This window comes from Hipposideros armiger, unplaced genomic scaffold (genome assembly GCF_001890085.2).
Source record: "Hipposideros armiger isolate ML-2016 unplaced genomic scaffold, ASM189008v1 scaffold_146, whole genome shotgun sequence".
NCBI classification, from domain to species: Eukaryota; Metazoa; Chordata; class Mammalia; order Chiroptera; family Hipposideridae; genus Hipposideros; species Hipposideros armiger.
The window spans coordinates 2,382,704-2,405,277 of record NW_017731496.1 but is presented as its reverse complement, the minus strand read 5'-3'; the positions used below and the strand labels follow the sequence as shown (position 1 = coordinate 2,405,277).

The 22,574-nt window shown below is 34.6% G+C and overlaps 1 protein-coding gene across 5 annotated transcripts in view; it reads left to right on the top strand.

Moving 5' to 3' along the window:
- The window catches only part of RICTOR (RPTOR independent companion of MTOR complex 2), a 107,286-nt gene that overhangs the window by 75,597 nt on the left and 9,115 nt on the right, over window positions 1–22,574 (top strand). For 3 of the 5 annotated variants that reach the window (XM_019650741.1, XM_019650745.1, XM_019650744.1), the window contains 19 exons: window positions 835–1,000; window positions 1,282–1,383; window positions 1,510–1,556; window positions 3,357–3,492; window positions 3,893–4,092; window positions 4,258–4,384; window positions 5,280–5,444; window positions 5,613–5,689; window positions 6,124–6,202; window positions 7,696–7,805; window positions 8,270–8,357; window positions 9,568–9,660; window positions 10,019–10,125; window positions 10,664–10,893; window positions 12,821–13,829; window positions 14,115–14,186; window positions 17,053–17,230; window positions 18,024–18,108; window positions 18,884–19,117. In XM_019650741.1, coding sequence (XP_019506286.1) covers window positions 835–1,000; window positions 1,282–1,383; window positions 1,510–1,556; window positions 3,357–3,492; window positions 3,893–4,092; window positions 4,258–4,384; window positions 5,280–5,444; window positions 5,613–5,689; window positions 6,124–6,202; window positions 7,696–7,805; window positions 8,270–8,357; window positions 9,568–9,660; window positions 10,019–10,125; window positions 10,664–10,893; window positions 12,821–13,829; window positions 14,115–14,186; window positions 17,053–17,230; window positions 18,024–18,108; window positions 18,884–19,117 — 3,305 coding nt within the window. The remainder of the gene's footprint in view (window positions 1–834; window positions 1,001–1,281; window positions 1,384–1,509; window positions 1,557–3,356; window positions 3,493–3,892; window positions 4,093–4,257; window positions 4,385–5,279; window positions 5,445–5,612; window positions 5,690–6,123; window positions 6,203–7,695; window positions 7,806–8,269; window positions 8,358–9,567; window positions 9,661–10,018; window positions 10,126–10,663; window positions 10,894–12,820; window positions 13,830–14,114; window positions 14,187–17,052; window positions 17,231–18,023; window positions 18,109–18,883; window positions 19,118–22,574) is intronic. The other 2 variants (XM_019650742.1, XM_019650743.1) reach the window with 2 other exon arrangements.

Below are 22,574 nucleotides of genomic sequence, written 5' to 3'. Positions count from 1 at the left end.
TGGTAGAACTAAACCCCAGGGTCTGATTATGGCCATGAATTTCAGGGTCCATCAAGAATGCAAATTTACCTTCAAAGTTCCGGTACCAATAGTCTTCTTAGAATATTTTTTTGTTTTGTTTCTGTTTTTATGGGGTTTTTTGTTTTGTTTTGTTTTGTTTTAGCCCAGTAAGCTCTTCACTGATAAAATAAATACTTTCCATCTCATGGTTTTAAAATTTTAAATCTGATTTTTGTTTACCAGAAGTTCTGAAGTTGAGACTTGATTGCTACCAAATTCTTGAAAACTGTGCTTTTATGCACCACAGACAAGGACTTAAAAATAAGTATTAAAAGGATACCATTTACAGTTGCAGATCTGTGGCAAATATAGAGACTGTTCAGTTGATACCAGAATCATTGATTATCCGTATTGGGGGGGGATGAAATTGTATTCCAACCTCATGTCATAAATAATAATCAGTTTTAGATGGATTAAGGATTTAAATGTGAAAAGCAAGGCTTTAAAACTCTTATAAAAAAATATAGAAAAGTAAGTTTCTGACCTTGTGGAAGGAGTTCTTAACACCAGTATTCAAGAAGTGCCCACCACCACAGAAGAAAGGAGTATGTACATGTTTATTTGAGTCTAAATAATCAGTGTTTCTTCACACACATTAGCAGTGTTATTGATTTTTTTAAAATTTGTGATTCCTAATTTGATTAATAAGTTACTTTTTAGTAATAATCTCTAGCCTTGAATTTATATGTTTTAAAAGAGTAATTTACCAAAGTGATCTCTTTAAAATTATAGTACTAGCCTTGCTACAGTATTAATTGAATTTTTTTCTCTTAGGCGAGCCAGTGCAGCCTTGAACTGTTTAAAACGCTTCCATGAAATGAAGAAACGAGGACCTAAGCCTTACAGCCTTCATTTAGATCACATTATTCAGAAAGCAATTGCAACACACCAGAAACGGGATCAATATCTTCGAGTTCAGAAAGACATATTTGTTCTTAAGGTACTGACATGAAATCAGGATTTTTAACTTAATTTCCTAAGTATGTATATACTTGCTTGGATTTGCAGTTCTATTCATGCACATGGATTTTCAGATGGGTTCCAAATTTTATAATGACTATGCAGTTTAGAGCTGTGTTTTTGTAACTTTTAAAGTTAAAAAAACTTTGATGACCCATCCTTAAATGAATAATCTTTCTTTTTGTTTTTAAAATTTAAACTTAGTTTTCTAATGTGAGACAATTTGCCTTAATTTTCCTTGTTACTTTCTGATGATTTTAGGATACAGAGGAAGCTCTTTTAATGAACCTTAGAGATAGCCAAGTCCTTCAACATAAAGAGAATCTTGAATGGAACTGGAATCTTATAGGTACCATTCTTAAGGTATGACAAGATACTTTTTGGTGATGGCTTGATTGTCTTTATTTTGTTATTCATTGTACTTCATCATAATTATATGTTTGGTAATTGATAGATACATTTATAATATAACATATTATGTTTTTCTAGTGGCCAAATGTAAATCTAAGAAACTATAAAGATGAACAGTTGCACAGGTATGTAAGAACTGTTTTGCATTTAAATGTAAAGAATTTAGATTTGATTATACCTAATACCTGCTAAAATTAATAATAGGTGCTTTAAAGATACATACATATATTTTAATAGTTAGCATTTGGTACCTACATACAGATGCTCCTCAACTTATGATGGGGTTACGTCTCTGTAAACCCATCATTAAGTTGAAAAGTCAAAAATGGATTTAATACACCTAACCTGATGAACATAATAGCTCAGCCTATCTTAAACATGCTCAGAACACAATATCCAAAAAATGCTGGCAATACAGTACCCTGTAAAGTTTGATTGTTTACCATGGTGATTGTGTACTTGACTGGGAGCTGTAGCTCACGGCCACGCCCAGCATCACAAGAAAGTATTGTACTGCATATCACCAGCCTGGGAAAAGTTCAAAATTTGAAGTACAGTTTCTTCTGAATGCGTATCTTGTTCACACCATCATAAAGTTGAAAAGTTGTTAAGTCGGTGACTATATATACATTTTTATATGTAGTCTTATTTTATAACCAAAAGCATCACTTAATTCTTTTTCTAGTTATTTACATTCTGGTTTTAGTTTTGGAACAAATGAAGTACTTGAGGTAAAAGTTTCTCAAATTGGGTAATATTAAACATGTAGTAATCTTAGCCCTAATGTATGAAGATGACATAATAAGGACATAGTGCTTTTCTCCCAAAATGGTGGCTATTTTTAACATGCCACTTCTAATTTCATTTGCATCTGACGTTGGAGGGTTAGCCATTCTTCCTCCTCTTCACACTCTCTCTTAACCTAGTTAATGCTCTACACACCTTCCAGAAAACATAATGTTGTTCATAGCAAATACAACGCTTCAAGATACTATGCTTTTCTCTAGTATTTTCACTGCTTCTGAGTTTAGGCTAACCAGCCACCAGTACTGATCTCATTGGGCGAGAGGGCCTTCATGTTTTTGAGAAGTTAATGTCATTAACATTACTATTTGATTGTATTTATCTATTCATGATATTTAATTTAATATCTAAAGTTTTGAGAAATATATAGAACATATAAATTACATTGGAATAAAGAAGCATAGCACTAACTTTTCATACAGCTTGAGAACAGAGATGATGTCTCATTCATCTTTGTTTCTTCAACTGGATCTGGCACGTTTATTGGATTTGAATATAGTGAATCAAATTAAGTTGAACTAAATTAAATGAAAGCTTAGAACATAATGATGAAAATGATAACATTTAAATATCATAAATTATGTCTTATTGCTTTATAAATTCAGTTGCCTAAATTTTACCTGCATCTTTTATACTTGGCTTTTTGCCTAATAGTGAAAATTTGACAAAATCATAGTGTGATAACATGCTTACAATTAGATTCTAGTATAATATTATTTTGTAGAGCCATGGGACAATGTTCAAAAGAAGGCAGTTTATGTCCAGGTGCCTTTCTCATATTTATCTAACCTTATCTTCTAGTTATGTTACATCTGCATTTTCCTGCCGCATACTTCTCTACATTTTCTTTTGGGCATCTCACATAAAATTTTTATTCTACAAATATATTCTTTACAATGAAGGGGGTTTTTTGGTTGGTTTTTTGTTTTGTTTATTTGGGGGAAGGGGGAGATGTGTGTGCATATGTGTGTGTGTATAATGTACTAAATGTGTTTATTGAATTTCTTGCCATTCAATGGTTTAGATCGAAAACATTCAAAACTTTTATTATAAACTATGGTTAAGATTCTAAAGTAATTGTTTGGTGTCTTACTTTGCTGCTAATTGTATTTTGATCTTAGGTTTGTACGAAGACTACTTTATTTTTACAAGCCCAGCAGTAAATTATATGCCAACCTGGATCTGGATTTTTCCAAGTCCAAGCAGCTCACAGTTGTGGGTTGTCAATTTACAGAATTTCTCCTTGAGTCTGAAGAGGTAATAAAAACACTTTGAATATTTTGTAGATCAAATGTTTTTCATTGAATTTGCTCCCTTAGTTTTATTTCTATGTAAAAACTGTATTCATCAATATAGGGAATCACTACAGACCTAGATTTGAATCCTGACCTAGACACTAGCTAGTTTTGTGACTTTGGGCAAGTAGTTTGACTTCTAGAAGACCTGGTTTTCTCCTTGTAAAATGGAAAATAATACCATCATCTCCATGCAGCACTGTGTTGAATGGGATTAAAAATAATAGGAACTCAGTGGTTGATAATCTGTTATTAGTAACGTCATCATTATCATTGAACTTTTTGGACTTGATTAAAGTTGAGTTTTGTAATTATAGACACTATGTGCTTTTCCAACAATATCACAATGTATTTGCATTTAGGATGGACAAGGATACTTAGAAGACCTAGTGAAGGATATTGTTCAGTGGCTCAATGCCTCATCTGGGATGAAACCTGAAAGAAGTCTTCAAAATAATGGTTTACTGAGTACCCTTAGTCAACACTACTTTTTATTTATTGGAACACTTTCTTGCCACCCTCATGGAGTCAAAATGCTGGAAAAATGCAGTGTATTTCAATGGTGAGCATACCTAGATTCTGTTTCGTCATTAAACTCTTTCTTTTAGAAATGTCTGTTTATATTAGGAATTTTTAAATCTTTGGTGCATAAATGAATCAATACAGTAATTTCTAGCAACCTTCATCATTTTCTTTTTCTTTTTCTTTTTTTTTTTTTTCTCCCCAGTCTTCTTAACCTTTGCTCCTTGAAAAACCAAGATCACTTGCTAAAACTGACTGTTTCTAGCTTGGACTACAGCAGAGATGGATTGGCTAGAGTCATTCTTTCCAAAATCCTAACTGCAGCCACTGATGTGAGTATAACATAAGCAATAAAACTATTTTTTTTAATTTAAAGATTTTATTGGGGAATTGGGGAAGGGGAACAGTGTTGGGGAAGTGGGGAAGGGGACCAGCCAAGTAGTTGTTCTTCAGTCTTTGTTGTGGAGGGCGCCAGTCGCCATCTGGCTGACCGTCTGCAGCTCGTGGCCTCTAAGCTCAAGGTGCTGTGTTCAGTCTTAGTTGCGGGTGGGCGTAGCCACCATCCCATGAGGGAGTCGAATCTGGCAGCCTTGTTGTTAAGAGCTCATACCCTATCCACTGAGCCATCTGGGCAGCAGCTCAGCTCAAGGTGCCGAGTTCAGCCTTAGTTGTGGGTGGGCGTAGCCCACCATCGAACAGGCAGTCCTGTTGTTACACCAGCTGAGCCATCCTGCCACCTGTTGGCAGCTCAGCGACAGCTCATCTCGTGCGCAGCTTCACTGACCCATGTGGGAATCGAACCAGCGGCCCTGTTGCTCAGAGCTCACGCTCTTAAGCCAACTCTTAACCAACTGAGCCACTCAGCCGGCCCAAAACTTTTTTTTTTATAACCAGTTAATTCAACATTTTATAAATTTTAGCCAAGTAAAATTAATTATAAATTATAAGAATATGTGATGGAATTTGAGTTTACTTAAAAATTTTAGTTTCTCCTAAGAATTACATACAGCACCCATATTTTTATATAAAAGAGAAGGAGCATCTAGATAGAAACAGACGTTTTTATTTTACTAGCACTAAAAAAATATTCTCATCAAGGGTTAAACTAGCAATTCTAATTTTCTTCCTTTTTCAAGTAGTAAAACTGTCCCAAAACAAAGTCAAATAGGTTCTCCATGGTGAAGTTTGTGCTGTTGTTGTTTTTAATGTTTTCATTTATCTTTACAGGCCTGTAGGCTGTATGCAACAAAACATTTAAGAGTATTATTAAGAGCTAATGTTGAATTTTTCAATAATTGGGGAATTGAATTATTAGTGACCCAGCTACATGATAAAAATAAAACAATTTCTTCTGAAGCTCTTGATATCCTTGACGAAGCATGTGAAGACAAGGTAAAGGCTCATTATTTTATAATAAAATGGACATCAATTTTTATTAAAATATTCAGTTTTAATAAAAAATTATGTGAAATTATACTGTATGTAATATAGGTGTTTTGGAAGTAAAGAATTTACTATCTTTCTGCAATTGTTAATTTGCTTAATAATTACTTATTTTAGGCCAATCTTCATGCTCTTATTCAGATGAAGCCAGCTTTATCCCACCTTGGGGACAAAGGTTTGCTCCTCCTCCTGAGGTAAATTTTAAGTAAATTTTTCTTAGTTATGTTTTCTGTCGTGTTCTCTCTGGCAGTGTATATTAAAGCTGGATTCAAATCTGAAAAGGAAGCACTCCAACTTCTGAAAGAAACCTATTTTATGTTAGAACCTTGGATATTCTTTAATATGAAACTGTCTTTTCATTGTTTTCTTAATGTTTCTTTTACATTTCTGTATCTCATGCTTTTCATGACATTTTCCTTTACTGTGATTGGATTCATGTGTTTTTGCAGATTGTGAAAATGTAATTGAAGCTACAATAAATAATAGTTGACCTTTTAGTTTTAGAAAAGAGCTATTCCTAAAGTTTTTAGCTCCTTAAACGTATTTTTTGTTTGAGACATTTTAATTTTAGTCCTTAAACATTTTTTGTCAGACTCAACGTTAAACTATTGCTTGTTTTAATTTATAGGTTTCTATCCATTCCAAAAGGGTTTTCCTATCTGAATGAAAGGGGTTATGTAGCAAAACAATTGGAAAAGTGGCACAAGGTAACTTTCTAACAACTGGTACACCAACACCAACCGGTTCAATTTGTGTGCTTTTATCTTGGGAAATAGATTTCTGAATTTGGAGGATTTTATATCATTAATATTTGGAAACTAAAGCGGTTAAATATTTAAACATTACATGAAGTCAAGGCTTAAATTCTATATAATTATTTGTATTTTTATTCTTTTTTAAAACCTCAGTTATTTTGTAGTGAACTATTGATTTTGTGTACATTATATTGAATTTTAGAACTTCTCATTCTATTTAATGCCTTCATAGTACATTACTATATGAGTGTACCTTAATTTTTATTACCATTCCTGTATTGATGGGGTATTTAGATTGTTTCCAACTTTTTAGTTTTGTAACGTTGTAAAACTTTTTAGTTTTACTGGATATTCTTGCATTTATATCTTTACTTTTGCAAGTATGTCTGTTGGATAAATTTCTGTAAGTGTAATTGAGTTCGAAACGTAAGTGAAATTAAATTTTTGATAAATACAGCCAAATTGCTTTCCAAAGAGGTTCTACCAATTCTTTTACACACTTTGAAGTGAAGATCTTTTGCAATAAAGATGGCAGTGTGATTGACTCAGTTTAATTTAAAAGTTTCCCAAATTTTAGTGGTAAACATTTTTTTACTTTTGACCTGATTTAAATCAGTGAGGAAAGATATTATTTCTTACCAAAAGGTGCTAAAATGATAGAACTCAGTTAATCTTTTTCTTTTTAAAGATTTTTATTGGGGAATTGGGGGGCGGGAGCAGCGCTGGGGAATTGGGGAAGGGGAACAGACAAGTTGCTGTCCTTTTGTTCTTCAGTCTAGTTGTGGAAGACGTTGCTTCACTGGCCCAAGTTGGCACCATCATTGCACTCTTCCCGGGTGAGGCAGATCAGTCGCCAGCCTCTGGATGGTTGCTCACACTGACTGCCGGCTACACACGGTAGCCCATGGCAACGTGGTCGCCGGCAACTCACGACAGCCCAGCTCCAGGTTGAGCTGTTGTTCAGCATCTTAGCTGTAGAGGGCAGTGTCACTGGCCCTCATATGTGGGATCTGAACCGGGGCCCTCTGGGGTCCCAAGCCAGCTCTTAACCAACGCGCCATTTGGGCGGCCCGGTTAATCATCTTAAAATTTCTAGTGAATACCTTCAGAGTTTAATATTAAGAAGCTAGTTTTTTTTTTGTTTTTTGGGGTTTTTTTAACAGGGATTCAAATAAGATGAAAAACAAAATTACTAACTTTCTTATTATCGACCCCACAATATTAATTGAAAATGAGAGAAAAAGTATAAGCAGAAATATTTTGGGTATGATAGAACAATTGCATTCATAATACCTTGTTCTAACCTTTTCAAAAGTTTCTTGCATTTCCTAAACAAATGTTCATTTTTCTCCTATTTATGTTCCAATGTTTGCTAGGTACTTAATGTGTTATAAATTTAGTGAATTTCTGCCACTGTATACAATTAAGACAATATTATCTTCTAGGAATATAATTCAAAATATGTTGACCTGATTGAGGAACAACTTAATGAAGCACTTACTACTTACCGGAAGCCAATTGATGGTGATAACTATGTTCGTCGGAGCAACCAAAGGTACCATGCAGCCAGTTAATGGAATAATTTATTGCTGGTCCTCAAATATAAAATTTGAAACCAGTTTATAATTATTAATATCTAAAGTTTTCTGAGTACTTGGATATTTGATATCTTACACCCACAGAGAAAAAATCTTCTTAAAGGACACAATTGATTGCTTAAAAATTCCAGTGGCATTCATCGCATTCTGTGAATACCCTTACTGATAAGCATGCAGCTATATAGCCTCCATGCTCTTACCCTAGTCTATCTTCCTAGTCTCAGCACGCTTACCAATACTCTGAGACCAGCTAAACTATTATTTTTCTAGAGAAATCCTCATGCCTTTCCATCTCCATATTTTTATGCTGTGGGATTATATCTAGTAATTCTGTTTATCTAGTACTTTATTGCTAGTCATTGTTTTAATTAGCATATTTAGAATGAGCCAATAGCTATATCAATCATCTTTGTTATACTAGATTACAGCGTCCTCATGTCTATCTGCCTGTACACCTTTATGGACAACTGGTACACCACAAAACAGGCTGTCATTTGTTGGAGGTACAGGTAAAAACATAATTTGCTTATTTTAAATAGCTAAAATCATAGAAAAAAAATCTTAATATCGTTAAAGTATTATCTTTGCAAAAATGTCTCCAAAGCCTTAAGGTCAGTGGAATAATTACTTTTACAGCCGTCCATCTTGTAATTGACTTAAGCAGTCTATGTAGTTAATTCTTTGGCATGTTACTAGCTTGTGTGCATTTTCCTGACTTACCTGTCACCTTTTACGAAACTAATTTGTTACATAGAATCAGTAACCTAGTGAAAGTCTGAGTTCTGTCCTTTATAATTTGTTGGGAAGTTCATCTTAGTAAAACACATACTGAAGAACAGTTTCTTCATTCCTCTTATTGAGAAGTTAAACTGAACCTGATACAGATTCAGTTACCTTCGGTGAGCAACAAACAGTATAAGTTGCTGTTTGTTAGTTCCTCACTATTCTCATGTACTTCGTGGAATGTAACAGGCTTAAGCAAGCAGTTGTTCTTTGAGTATAGTATGCACAGCAAGTTGAATATGTCTTGTAACTAGGTGTTTTCAACAAATACCTTTTTCTTATGTTAGGAATAGTTACAGAAGTATTTGTGTATGTGTCTGAACAATTGTAATTAGTGATTTAGTTCTTTTTTGTATCAGTGTTCATCTCAGAAGCAAAAGTTTTACAAAAAATATACTCTGTAGTTTCATATATTTCTATATCATGCCTGTGAAGATTATTGGGGCACATATTTTTATACTGTTTTCTTAAAAATTCATTAAAAATTTAAATGATTTGATCAGTGTCATTAGCTGTGTAATATGATAAAATCTTGGCGTTATTTTCTATTTAAAAGAAGTAATAATTATGACTAGCATTTTTGTAATACAAGGTACCAAGTACATTGTTATGCATTTTATATGCAATAATTCATTAAATTATTAAACCTTATGAGACAAATGCTATTATTATTCCTGTTTTAGTGATTAGGAAATCAGGGCATGGAGAAATTAAGTAACATGCTTAAGCTCACATAGCTAATAAATGCTAATCTTAGAATATGAACTCAGAGCCCATGCACTAATGCTGCCTCTTAAGAAATTTTACATACAATTATTTTAGAATTTTAAATATGCAAAACTTACTAAGTGCAAACCTTAAATAGGTGTTAAGGTGTGATAAGAAAATACATTAAAAACAATTGTTACTTATATGTATTTTTTTTTCTTTCTCTAGAATATTATTACAGAACTCTGTCACAACGTTCGTACACCAGATTTGGATAAATGGGAAGAAATTAAAAAACTGAAAGCATCTCTTTGGGCCTTGGTTTGTAATAAACACTTGTATAAGATCTTAATTTTTAAATTTGTCTAATTTCCCATTAATATTAAATAAATCAAAACCATATTGTTTGGAACTTGTTCTTAGATTAATATTCTAATACCAACATTGTTCCTGTCCATTTAAATATTATTTTTAAGCTGGAAAATAGATGAAAACTATTAGTTTCCTTGCTAAGGCAAATGGAACATTAATCCCTAAAGTTTCTTATTTGAAGTTTTTTTCACATTTATTTCTCTCTCATAGATGGAGTTAAATTTTTTGTTTTTTGGCTAGCTTTCCAAATCTCTTGAAAGAGTTACTCTTGTATTATATTTTATATAAGTGATTTCTTTTCTTTCAGGGAAATATTGGCTCATCAAATTGGGGTCTCAATTTGCTACAGGAAGAAAATGTGATTCCAGATATACTAAAACTTGCAAAGCAGTGTGAAGTTCTTTCCGTCAGAGGGTATGTCATTTAACTCAGAAATCTTTCTAATGTATACTATGTTGTTCACAAATGGGTGTGAGGAAGAAGTATTCTATGATTCAGAGTAGTCCATAAGAATTATTAATTCATGAAAGCCCTAATGATAGAAGATTTTAAATACATTAAGTTAAACATCTTAAGGAGATCCTTGTTTAATATTATCAGCCTGTTTTTGTCATGATAATATTGAAGTTTACCTGGCAAGTAAGCAGTGAAAGTGTAGTGTGTCCAATAGCCCTAACAGTCCAGATTTATCCCAGAAAAGCTAATATATGTTTTTTTCCTAAGATTCATTATGGTCTTATAAATTATTTTATTATAATTAGTATTTTTATTAACAATGTTTTCATGTTATTTATTGCTTCTAATTTACTCCTAAGTCATTTTAATACATTTTCAATTTTTAATGGCTTTTCAAGAAAATTCAAATGCATGTAGCAGACTAATATTTTGTGGTTGCTTTAAGAAATCTCAATTTGGAATAATATATTGTCATTACTGCATCTTTTATGTACAGGACCTGTGTATATGTGCTTGGGCTCATAGCCAAAACCAAACAAGGCTGTGATATTCTAAAATGTCACAACTGGGATTCTGTAAGGCACAGTCGCAAACATCTATGGCCAGTGGTTCCGGATGATGTAGAACAACTTTGTAATGAGCTCTCATCTATCCCAAGTACCTTAAGTCTGAACTCAGAGTCAACCAGCTCTAGACATAATAGTGAAAGTGAATCTGCGCCATCAAGTGAGTATCACGACAGGGTCATATGAAGTTAGCCAAAATTAACATTTGCATTTGTAACAACAAAATTTAAATGTATTTGCTACCTTCCTAATTTACTTCTTTCTAAGATAATTTGGCAATAATAGCCTCTTTGAGGAGAATGCATATCTTTTCTCAACAGAATATATAGCCACCAACATACATTGTTCTCTCCCCTTGCTTTCTAAAGAGCCTTTACAATATCCTACTTACAGAGTTAAATAACAATCCATTCCCCTTTTTTATCATAAAATCTAATAAGTAAATGTTTACCTACCTTCTTCATTTACATAGTTCTTAATTCATTTTTCAGATACAGAGATTGTTAACCAGAATATATTTAGAGATTATATTCACATGTTCATTTTTGAGGGAAGAGTTAAATAATGAAAGTGTTAAAAGATAAAAATATCAAAAATCAATTACATAAAAAAGTTTGTGATTTTAAGCCCTGTGCTAAATGCTATTAGGTTTTTAAAATATAAAACATTTTAAGAAGATAGTGTAATATTTATCAAACCATATTTTACCAGATCTAAGATGCCATGAGTTAGAAGATGCACCAATATTTTATGTACCACTAAAAAAGAAGGAAAAAAAATGTTCCCTATTAAACTAGGACATATCACTGATTGCAAGATGCATCCTGATTTTAGAGCTATTATTTGTGAAAAATGTGCATCTTAGAATTGATATAATGTGAGAAGTAACATGCGTTATGCAAGTTTAGTTAGTATTTTATTTTTCCTTCTTTCAAAATTTGTTTGAAGTAGTTTATAAGTATTCAACAGAAAAGTTAAAAATAGAAATAAAATCCTGTATATGTCATTACGCACGTGGGTTGAGTCTTTGATTAGTTAAGCACTGAATTGAGATGAGTTTCTCTAGTACCTAAGGCAAATGAGAAGTAAACTTAATTAGTTTAAACATTAATTTAAAATGTTGTGACTTGGTTCTTTGTAAGCATATTTTGTTAAAGATTGGGAATTTATTTATTATAAGATTAATTTCTCCTGCCTATTGTAATTTAAAGAATAAACCACCAAGAATCTATACCAACTAAGTGAACATCCATGGTCAAGTCTCTTTTTCTTCCTTTAATTTTATTCTGAATATTTGGAGGTTTTGGAAACTCACTGGAATAATGAAACTTCATGTAAGTTGTGCCATGAGTTTTATAGTTTTTCTTTGAAAATAACAGAAGAACCTCATAATGACATAATTTTTCGTTTTATTCAAGTCCAAACTGTATATCAAGGAAGCTCCTTTTTTATCCCCTACAATATTTTTTATGGGTGAAATTCAAAATACTTAAGTATAATTTTTTGTAATATGGATCTAATGAGAAGATTGAAATTCTTTTGGAGGAAAGGGGGGACATTGTATAGTTTCCTAGGGCTGCCATAATGAGGTACCACAAACTGAGTGGCTTAAAACAGAAGTTAATTCTCCCAAGTTCTGGAGGATAGAAGTCCAAAATCAAGGTGTCAGCAGGGCCATGAACTCTCTGAAATTCTGGGTAGAAAACTTTCTTGCCTTTGCCTAGCTTCTGGTGATAGCTGGCAACCCTTGGTTTCTTAGCTTGCAGCTGCACCACTCCAATCTCTGTTATCACATGATATTCCCCGTGTGTTTGTCTTCACCTAATCTTCCCATCTCTTGTAAAGAAGCCAGTTGTGCGGGATTAAGGGCCCACCCTACTCCAGTATGACCTCATCATAACCCATGACATCTGCAACAGCCCTGTGAAGGAAGCTGTTTTTATGTGACTCAGCAATTTAACCCTTCATTTTTGAAAATTTTTGCCCCATATTACTATTATACAATAATTTCCTGAAACATTTCACTCATAGTTACCATGATTTTGTCGTTTTGTATGTGTTTTTATTAATCAGTGCTTTGATCGTAGGCATGTTCATAATGGAGGATGACCGGTTTGGCAGCAGCTCTACGAGCACCTTTTTCCTCGATATCAATGAAGATGCAGAGCCCGCGTTTTATGATCGGCCTGGACCTATAAAGGATAAGAATTCATTCCCTTTCTTTGCTTCTAGTAAACTTGTGAAGAACCGTATCTTAAATTCACTCACTTTGCCTAATAAAAAACATCGTAGTAGCAGTGACCCAAAAGGAGGGAAACTGTCCTCTGAAAATAAGACAAGCAACAGGCGGACCAGAACACTTACAGAGCCCAGTGTTGACTTTAATCATAGTGATGATTTTACACCCATATCTGCAGTACAGAAAACATTACAATTAGAAACTTCATTTGTTGGGACTAGACACACTGAAGACACTGGGAGTACTCCAAGTATTGGAGAGAATGACTTAAAATTCACCAAGAGTCTTGGAACAGAGAATCACAGAGAAAACACGAGCCGAGAGAGATTAATTGTAGAAAGTTCAACGAACTCACACATGAAGATACGTAGCCAAAGTTTTAATACAGACACTACAACAAGTGGCATAAGTTCAATGAGCTCAAGTCCTTCCCGAGAGACAGTAGGTGTAGATGCTGCGGCCGTGGACACAGACTGTGGCAGTCTGAGCACTGTGGTAAGTACTAAGACTGTTAAGACAAGCCACTATTTAATGCCACAGTCTAACCATCTCTCTCTCTCCAAGTCAAACTCAGTGTCCCTGGTGCCTCCAGGTTCTTCTCATACACTTCCTAGAAGGGCACAGTCCCTTAAAGCACCCTCTATTGCTACAATTAAAAGTCTAGCAGAGTGTAACTTCAGCTACACAAGTTCTAGAGATGCCTTTGGCTACGCTACGCTGAAAAGATTACAGCAACAAAGAATGCATCCATCTCTATCTCATTCTGAAGCTTTGGCGTCTCCAGCAAAAGATGTGCTGTTCACTGATACCATCACCATGAAGGCCAACAGCTTTGAGTCCAGGTTAACACCAAGCAGGTGAGCGAATATATATTTAAAAATGAACAATAATGGTTGCATTTTAGCAGACTTACTGTAAAGCATTAGCCAGGTGTTACATCGCCATTAGCCTCAGAACTGACCTATTATCACTGTTTACTATGGTAGGCTATAAGCTCCTAGTTACCCGATATGATTTGAAATGGATTCTTGCAGCTGCGAGGGGGGAAAAGAAACTCCTTTAGGCCCTGAAAGTAAACATACATGCTTTGCAAGGACAAACAAGTCACAAGCTTTTTTTTATTTATTTCTCGCTTCTGCAAGGATCGATTTTAAAAAGAAGCATGTCGGGGGGACCAGGAGCTTAAGACCTACAATAACAAACCACTTTTTCAGGTAGGTCAATTTAAGGCTCCAAAAGTTGACCTTTTTTTTTTTCTTTTTTTTTAACATAACTGAAAATTTCTATGAAATTCTTTTCAGTTTAAGTAGCTGTTATTAAGTAGGAACTTAATGAGCATTAAATGAATTACTTGGTTCTCAGGATTCAGCAATCCCAGTTTTCCTGCACTCAAGGACATTTTGGGGATTTCTGTGCCATAACGGAGATTACAGCAAGCTGGTCAAAGTAAACAATTTAGATATGCAATGTTAAATTTGTTGCAAAAATTTCTGTACCTGTATTTTTTGTTATTGGGCCAAATACTTCTAAAAACCTTATTAGTTTTAGATTATTCATTTACATTGATTTAGTATTTGTCAAGTACTAAGAATAATGCCTGGCACATACTAAGTATTCAATAAAAGTTAGCTGTTATCATCATCATCACTATCATTATTGGTAATCATGTCTTTAATGTAATCTATTTGGCTCTTATATAACCAAAATCTTAATCATATTAAGAAGTGATTAAGCAGCTTTGTTTCAATAATGCTAACACATTTAGTATAAGGGGTTCCTAGTAGCAGATAATCAATTAAATCTATGCAGTAAAGTTAATGAATTCTGTTCAAAAGGGGTACCTCTGACATGGATTCAGAGTTTGTTATATTTATTCTAACAGCTTGGATATCAAGTTTCCAGGCCTATAGAAGCAACAATTAGAAGCTTCTATTGGTAGGTACACTGTACAGGAAAGGACTGGTGATAAAATTGGTAGCAGAGGAAGAAACTTACACTCCAACTACGTATTTGAAAACAACAGCCTCCTGGTAGCTGTCAGCCAGGGGCACTAAATAACATAGCACACTGAAATAAGCAGTAAGAGTTCCACCGTCTTACAGCTCAGTGCAGTAACCAAAGTGCTGTTAACTCTGAACCACCCAGTTAGGTTTGTTATATTTCTTTGAAGGAGACATTTCTATCCAAATTGACTAAAGCACAGATAAGATGTAGTAGTGCTTAAATATTCATAAGAAGAAACCAGAACAATTACTCCCAAATCACTTATTCCCTAACCAATCTGGGTTCTCAGTATCTTACTTTCTGTGTTTTCTATTAGAACAGGAGAAGGAGATTTGGAAATTTTACTCCTAGAGTAAAATGTCAAGCCATTGGCATTATAAAGAAAAAATAGGTGTTTTTTATTTCTTGGGAGGGAAAAAAGAAACAAGAAAAACAATCAAGTGAAACAGGAACCGCTTATACAGAGGCTTGAAGGCATAACAAAACTTAATGTTCATCACATCTTTCATTTATTCCTCAAATTACATTTAGTACTTACTGGGTACTAAGTTCCATGGAGGAAAAAATTGTCGGCATTAGTTTTCCTATTCCTATTTCTGTTTGGTTCAGAGAAAATGAAAACAATGGAAGATAACTATAAATTGACTTTAAAATAATAGATTGGAATCCAGGCTGAGAGAAGTTTGTTTGTTTGTTTGTTTTGTTTTTGTTTTGTTTGTTTTGTTTTTTTATTAAATTGAAAGAGTAGGCATACTGATACCTGTGATATAATGGATAGCGTGAATCCAGCAATCTTAAAAACTAATTCCATGGGGTATAATAGAAAAAACCACTGAAGTATAGGAATCCTTAATTCTGAGTTGTAATCCTGGCACTGAGAAAATGAACTTGGACAAAGTTGTATAAATTATACTGTAATGTCACATCTACTTGGAATTCAACAGCTTTGCAAACCTCAGCAATCCAGAACAAAGCCAGGCAAACCGCTCAGTTGCTCAGTTATAAATCTATGTAGTAAAGTTCATGAATTTTGAAATATCTAGGCCTCAGTTGCCTTATCTAGTGGCAATTGGAGTAGATTAGAAATTTTAAGCTTTTTAAATGTTGCTTAAGCAGAGAAACCCTTTCTTCACAAAAATGTTTCTGTGGAAACCCATGTGGAATAGATAAAAATGGAGCTACTCTGGTTGAAAAAGGGATTTGGAACACAAATAATCCAATAATTCTTCCTGCCCACTCCAGTAATCCTTGAGTTTTATGGAGTCAAGAAGTATAACACTGCAATTTAAAAACCACTGACTTATTTTTTGAAAATTTCTATTGTGAGAGATTTTTAAGTGAAAATTAGTAGAAATTGAATGGTTTTTGCTATGATGATCTTAATAGCTACTGTTTATGAAGCATTTATTTTGTGTGCTTTATAAAAATAATTCTTTGTTTTAGCACCAAGCTACATTATAATATTTTAAATGACTTGGGTTTCATAATAGCAAGATATGTATACTGTGGAACCTTGCCTAGTACCTTGTATATACTATGTAGATACCTAGTAAATGTTTTAGCATGTCTATTGCATGAATAAGAATCTGTATGAGAAAGGTGCGTCTTATAGAAATATTCAGTAGACCATATTTGTTATGGAATCACTAGTCAGGAGTGCATTGAGGACATATTAGTGTTTCATATAAGGCTATCTCTTGTAATATTTAGAAATGATACCATTTTTGCTACTTTTTGTCTGCTGTGTCACATAAATCTTATGTTGATAAAGCATTGACGTAGTTACCACACAATGAAAAGTAATTCTTATTTTTCATAAAATAATATTAGAGTTTTACCTGGGAGACCATAACAGTTGTTTTTGGTAACAGTCAACCTTACTGATGACCTTTTATATATCATTTTATAACAGCTAAATATTTTCAAGTGTGTATATATTCTCAGTAAACAAGATGGCACTGTTTAGTACTTGACTAGGTACTTATCTTTTATGAAGATACGAAAATAAATTATAATTTCCTTGTATAATTATTGCAAATTAGAAACTAACAAAAGTGTTTATTTATGGTATTATAGGTTCATGAAAGCTTTAAGTTATGCTTCATTAGATAAAGAAGACTTATTAAGTCCTATTAATCAAAATACCCTGCAGCGATCCTCCTCAGTGAGGTCCATGGTGTCCAGTGCTACATATGGGAGCTTAGATGACTTTATTGGTCTCGCTCTTCCAGTAGACATCAATGATATATTCCAGGTATTATAAATTCTATTCTTTTCTTATGAGTTGGTTTCCTGTTTTTTTTTTTATATTCTATAACTGCTTAGTAGAAATCATAGAGTGAATGCTTATTTGGAAAAGGTGTTTGTTTAAGGTAATTTCGTTCAAAGAAATCTTTCGGAAATCATTTCACCTTTCCCAGCTGTTGTTTAGTATCTCCAAGTCCCCAGAACATTATCCTTCTCTTCCCACACTGAATCAGCATCTTATTTGATTTTTTTATCAGTATATTCTCTCTATAAACTTAGTGAATTCCTAACCTTGCTTTGAGTCACATTTGACTTATTCCTTGTTGCTTTTTCAAATTGAGATATAATTGAGATATAGCATTTTGTAAGTTCGAGGTGTACAATGTATTCCTTGTTGTTTGTTTGTTTGTTTGTTTTTAAATTCTTGATCCTGTTTATGCCATACAGGGCAGCCACATGTTGCCCAGTCATATAAGGTGGCCCTAATCCCATGAGATACTCACCAATCTTTGTGTGATAGTACTAAAGAATACACACTTTCTCAGAAATCTAAAGACATTTTGGATAAATTCTAAAATAAGTACTTTAATATCCATTTCAGTCACCAAGAATAGATAAGGACTTTAAGGGTTATTTGTTACTTTGTCAAATTTTGTTAATTTAACCTTCAGTAAACTCTTTATTGTAGGTTCATGTGTTATAGTAATTCTATTTAAATTGCATTTCATTTAATTTTACTAATCTTCATAAAGTGGACTTCTTTGTATAGGAAGGCTTACCATGATTTTTATCTGTTTTAGGTAAAGGATATTCCCTATTTTCAGACTAAAAACATACCTCCGCATGATGATCGAGGTGCACGAGTGTTTGCCCCTGATGCAGGAGGTAATGCATGGTTTTGTACTCATGAGACTTCTCTTTCTGTTAAAAAGAAAGTTTTTTTCAGTAGGATGACAATACAAATTTAGGTATACTTACTTTTGAGTCATCTTTAAAATTATACCAAAATAATTGTTTGAGTCAATTTAAAAGTAAACCACAATATTTTTTTGTATGCATGAGGGACTTAAGAAAGTGTTTTCCAACTAAGTACCCAGCTCTAAGAAGACAAAAACTAGACCGGTTACTTCTGTTTTTAAAAAAATAAACAAAAAATTTGTAACACTGATCCTCATAAGCCTAAGAAACAGCCATTTGGGCAAAGGAGAGAGATAAAAATGTACTTATACATTGCATGGTCTCTTTGTTATGAACTATAATATTTTAATGAATATATGCATGTCAGCTATGGGTTTAAAGCTTCATAATCTCGATTATTGTTTTAAACAAGTATCTCTTTAGACTCAGAATTATTACTTTTTTATTCAAATATTAAGGATAATTGAAATGATGCTTTAATTGTATAATCTCAATTTTCCATTTTGCATCTAAAACCTCATATTACAGTAATATAAACATATCTGCTGACTAATTATTTTCCTAGTTAAAGCAAATTGTTGTTTTTCTTCCCAATTAAGGTTCGATTTTGAGTGATAAACAGAGTTGTGGCTTTTTTCTCTGGTTTTCCTTCTTTAAAATTTCACATAGTTTAAGTCACCTTGAAAGAAGTGTTATTCATATTGTCTTTCTCAGATTATATTTTATGTGTACTTATGCACAGGTCTTCCATCTGGAACTGGAGGTCTTGTAAAAAACTCTTTTCATTTGCTACGACAGCAGATGAGTCTCACGGAAATAATGAACTCAATCCATTCAGATGCTTCTCTGTTCTTAGAAAGTACAGAAGACACTGGATTACAGGAGCATACAGATGATAACTGCCTTTATTGTGTCTGTATTGAAATTCTGGGTTTCCAGCCCAGTAACCAACTAAGTGCAATATGTAGTCATTCAGGTGAGTGGTTACATCCTTCCAGATGAATCCACCTGAACTGCAGTCTGCTCCAGTCACAAGTCATCGCCCAGCCTGTCGATCACCCCCTTTCTCCATTCTCACTCCCTCAGCCTTAGTTCAGTCACATAACATCTCCCTGTTGGGGTGGTGGGTATTGTTTCACTCTCCAGTTTTGGCCCCTTCCGATTCCCTTTCAGACTACTGCCTGGGAATAACCTCTTGACAGTTCTTTACTGGCTATGTATTCATGCCCAGCACACACTCTGTATGAGCAGTCTAGTGTCCTTTTTCACCATTCTCCTGTCTCGTGATTGACATACCATTACTGACTGACTTGATGTTTTTGAACAAATTGTGCTCTTTTTCATATTCTAGGCATGAAAGAGGTGTTTTCCCTGCTGTTTCCTCTTGCCCCTCCCCCTTCTCACACACATACGAGTTCACACACAAGCACAGTGTATTTGGCAAGTCCATCTTACCCTAAGTGTCGGACTGTTCTATCTGCGAAGCTTTCTCTGACTCAGTTACATGTCGACTGTACTTCCTCTCTACTTTTAATTCTGCTTTGTACGTAGATCTCCTATGATAATTATTGCTTGGTTATTTTTTTTTCCCTTCCACTCAATAAGTTCCTTCAGGGTATGGTCTGTTTATGTCTTTTCATTTTTATAGTCCTAATATCTAGATGCAGACTGCTTTGTATAGTAGACATTCTGTATAGTAGACATTCAGTATATTTTTGGTCAGGGAGTAAATAAAGCAGATCTGGATTCAGCTTTTTTATATGATTCAACAAGTGACATATAGTAGCAATTTGAAATTAGTATATATGTGTTTAAAGTGTTACCATAGATACCTTTTCTTGGTGAATATCACCGAGCTACCCTCAGAAAAACCTAGTGGTGACCAAAGTTCTCTGGATTACTCTTCCAAATTTCTCCTTGGTATTCTGATTCAGAGCTCCCCAACTGATGGGTCGCAGCACACTGATATGCCACAGATAGATTATGGGTGTGCTGAGATGTTAATCCCCTCAGTGGTTCTGTGCCTCAAAAGGGCCTGGGTTTGACGAACCCCTGGATGAAGCACTTCCTACAGTAAACAGCACTGGGAGAGAAAAGGCTTGAGCAGTATTGTTCCAAAGTATTGCGTACAGTAGAGAAGATGCTATTTTAAATCATGTGGCTATATACATCATTTATGACATTTTCTGCAAGTTCGGCTCCTTCATCACTCACTCAACAGTACTTACGAAGCACTTACTATGGAGTTTGGCTATACTGTTTTCTACTTACTTATCAAATAAGAAATGGGGAAACCAGCCCCTGATTCCCCGGTCACAGCTAGCTGTAACCCATTTGTGACCTGCAGCTGGGAGAGGGATCAGGCAGTGTCACGACTGGTGAAAGACTTGCTGTGGTCAGAGGCTTTCCTTTTGGCATAGCCATCAGAACCCCTCGGCTTGTCACGTGGGGTGTCAGATTGAATAGCAGCAGGAGAGAAGAACTCTTAATTGGAAAATGAATACAATTTACTACTGATACCCATCTCAGAGGTGTGAAGGGAGGGAGGCTAATCGTTAAAAGTCACTGAACCTTGACTCATTCGTGCAATCAGCATCATATTTACCACACCACTATCATACCATGGGTAAGGTGTTAAGCTAGATGCTAGGAAAATAATTGAGAGAGAGAAAAGTAAAGACAATATTGTACTCTCTGAGCTTTGGTTCAGTGGGGAAAGAAATGAATTGATTGATTCATCGGTTGCACCACCAATCAAATTGATTATACACATATAATACTGCATTTGTAAAAAGTGCCATCAAGGATACGTACATGATATTAGCAAAGGAATATAACCAAGTAGTCAGGTCAAAGAAGAAACTTCTGAAGAGGATAATATTGACCTGCGATCTAAAGAATCAGCAGAAGCTAAGTGAAGACTGGAGTATAGGGAATTTTAAGACAGAGGGAACACCGTGAACAAAGGCCTTCTCTGATGGGAGCGAGCATGGAAAGTAGAAGGGACTAAAAAGACACCTGTGTGGATGGAGCTCAGAAAGCGAGGGGAAAGGAGATGCAAGATCAGCCTAGCAAGATCGGTAGAGTCCAGGCCCTGCAGAACCCTTGCTACCCGAAGAGGTGGTCTGTGGCCCAGCAGCATAGCATCAGCATCACCTGAGAGCTTGGTAGAAATGCAGAATCTCAAACTCCTCCCCATACACAGAACCAGAATCTTCACTTTAACAAGCCTTCCAGGCTATTCATGTACACAGTCAAGTTGGAGAAGCACTGCTGTAGACTATATTAAAGATGTCGTATATCAGAAAGAAGACATCCTTGTCCATGGCAGGTAATTAAAGAACACTGCTGCTATTTGATGATCATTTTAAAGGGATGTCAAGACTTGAACCAAGACATTTCATTCTGTGAAACTTCCCGTCTGGTGGTACTGGCAGTGGTAGTGGTGGCTCCAAAAATGTTAAAGATCAGAAGAAAGGCCTATTAGATAGGATATTTAGTAACATTGTATTCTGGGCCTGCCACCTTCATAGATATTTATACACTGTAGTTCTGAGCAAGACAAAGTGCTGGCCTTTCAGAATTTAGTATTCTGTTTCTGTTGGGTCCAATTTATATATGTCACCACATTTGACCTCGTGTAGCTAAGTAACTTAGGGGGAGATATTGGGCTGTCGGAAAAGTCATGACGTATTTTTTCTATGTTTTTCATTGCAAAAATGCATCATGACTTTTCCGACAACCCGATATTGTAAGCATTTTAGATTAGGCCATCTATGAAAGTGAAAGCATTAGAAAAAAATCAGCCAACTCTAAAAGACAATGGCAAGAAGATGAGTTTGAATGGTTAGGTCATTAAATCGATATTTTGTGAGGAGTGGACAGGACAGAAACTACACTGGGGAGGGGTGGGCCTTACAGAGACAGTGCTGGTTTACAAGCGTGTTTTAGCTGTGGAACCCATGTTTTAATCCAGGTCTTTACAGAAAACCAGTGGTATGCAGACGACGGTGTAGGGGAATGATGAAGTGGAGTGCCATCTACCTGGCCTTGCCCAGGTGATGAGATATGGGGGTGGGGGAGTGGGGTGCTAGGGCTCCAAGGAGCACTGAAGACCACTGATGTAAACATAGCAGGCAGTGAGCTTTAGTGTCAAGAAGACTTAGGCTCAAAGCGAGACTTTTCCACCTATTTAGTTATTTGATCTTGAACAATCTACCTGTTGTAATTTCATTGAGCTTTAGTTTTTATTTTTGCTTAATTCTCTACGTGGAAATAATGATAACTGCCATATGGTGTCGTTTTAGTATTTAATAGCTTGTAAGATTAGCATTCAGTAAGCTGTCTGTAAATGGTAATTCACAGTAAGTTGTTTATGTTAGAAATAATATTCTCTCATAAATTCTAATAGTTCAATTATAGTAGTGCTCTTA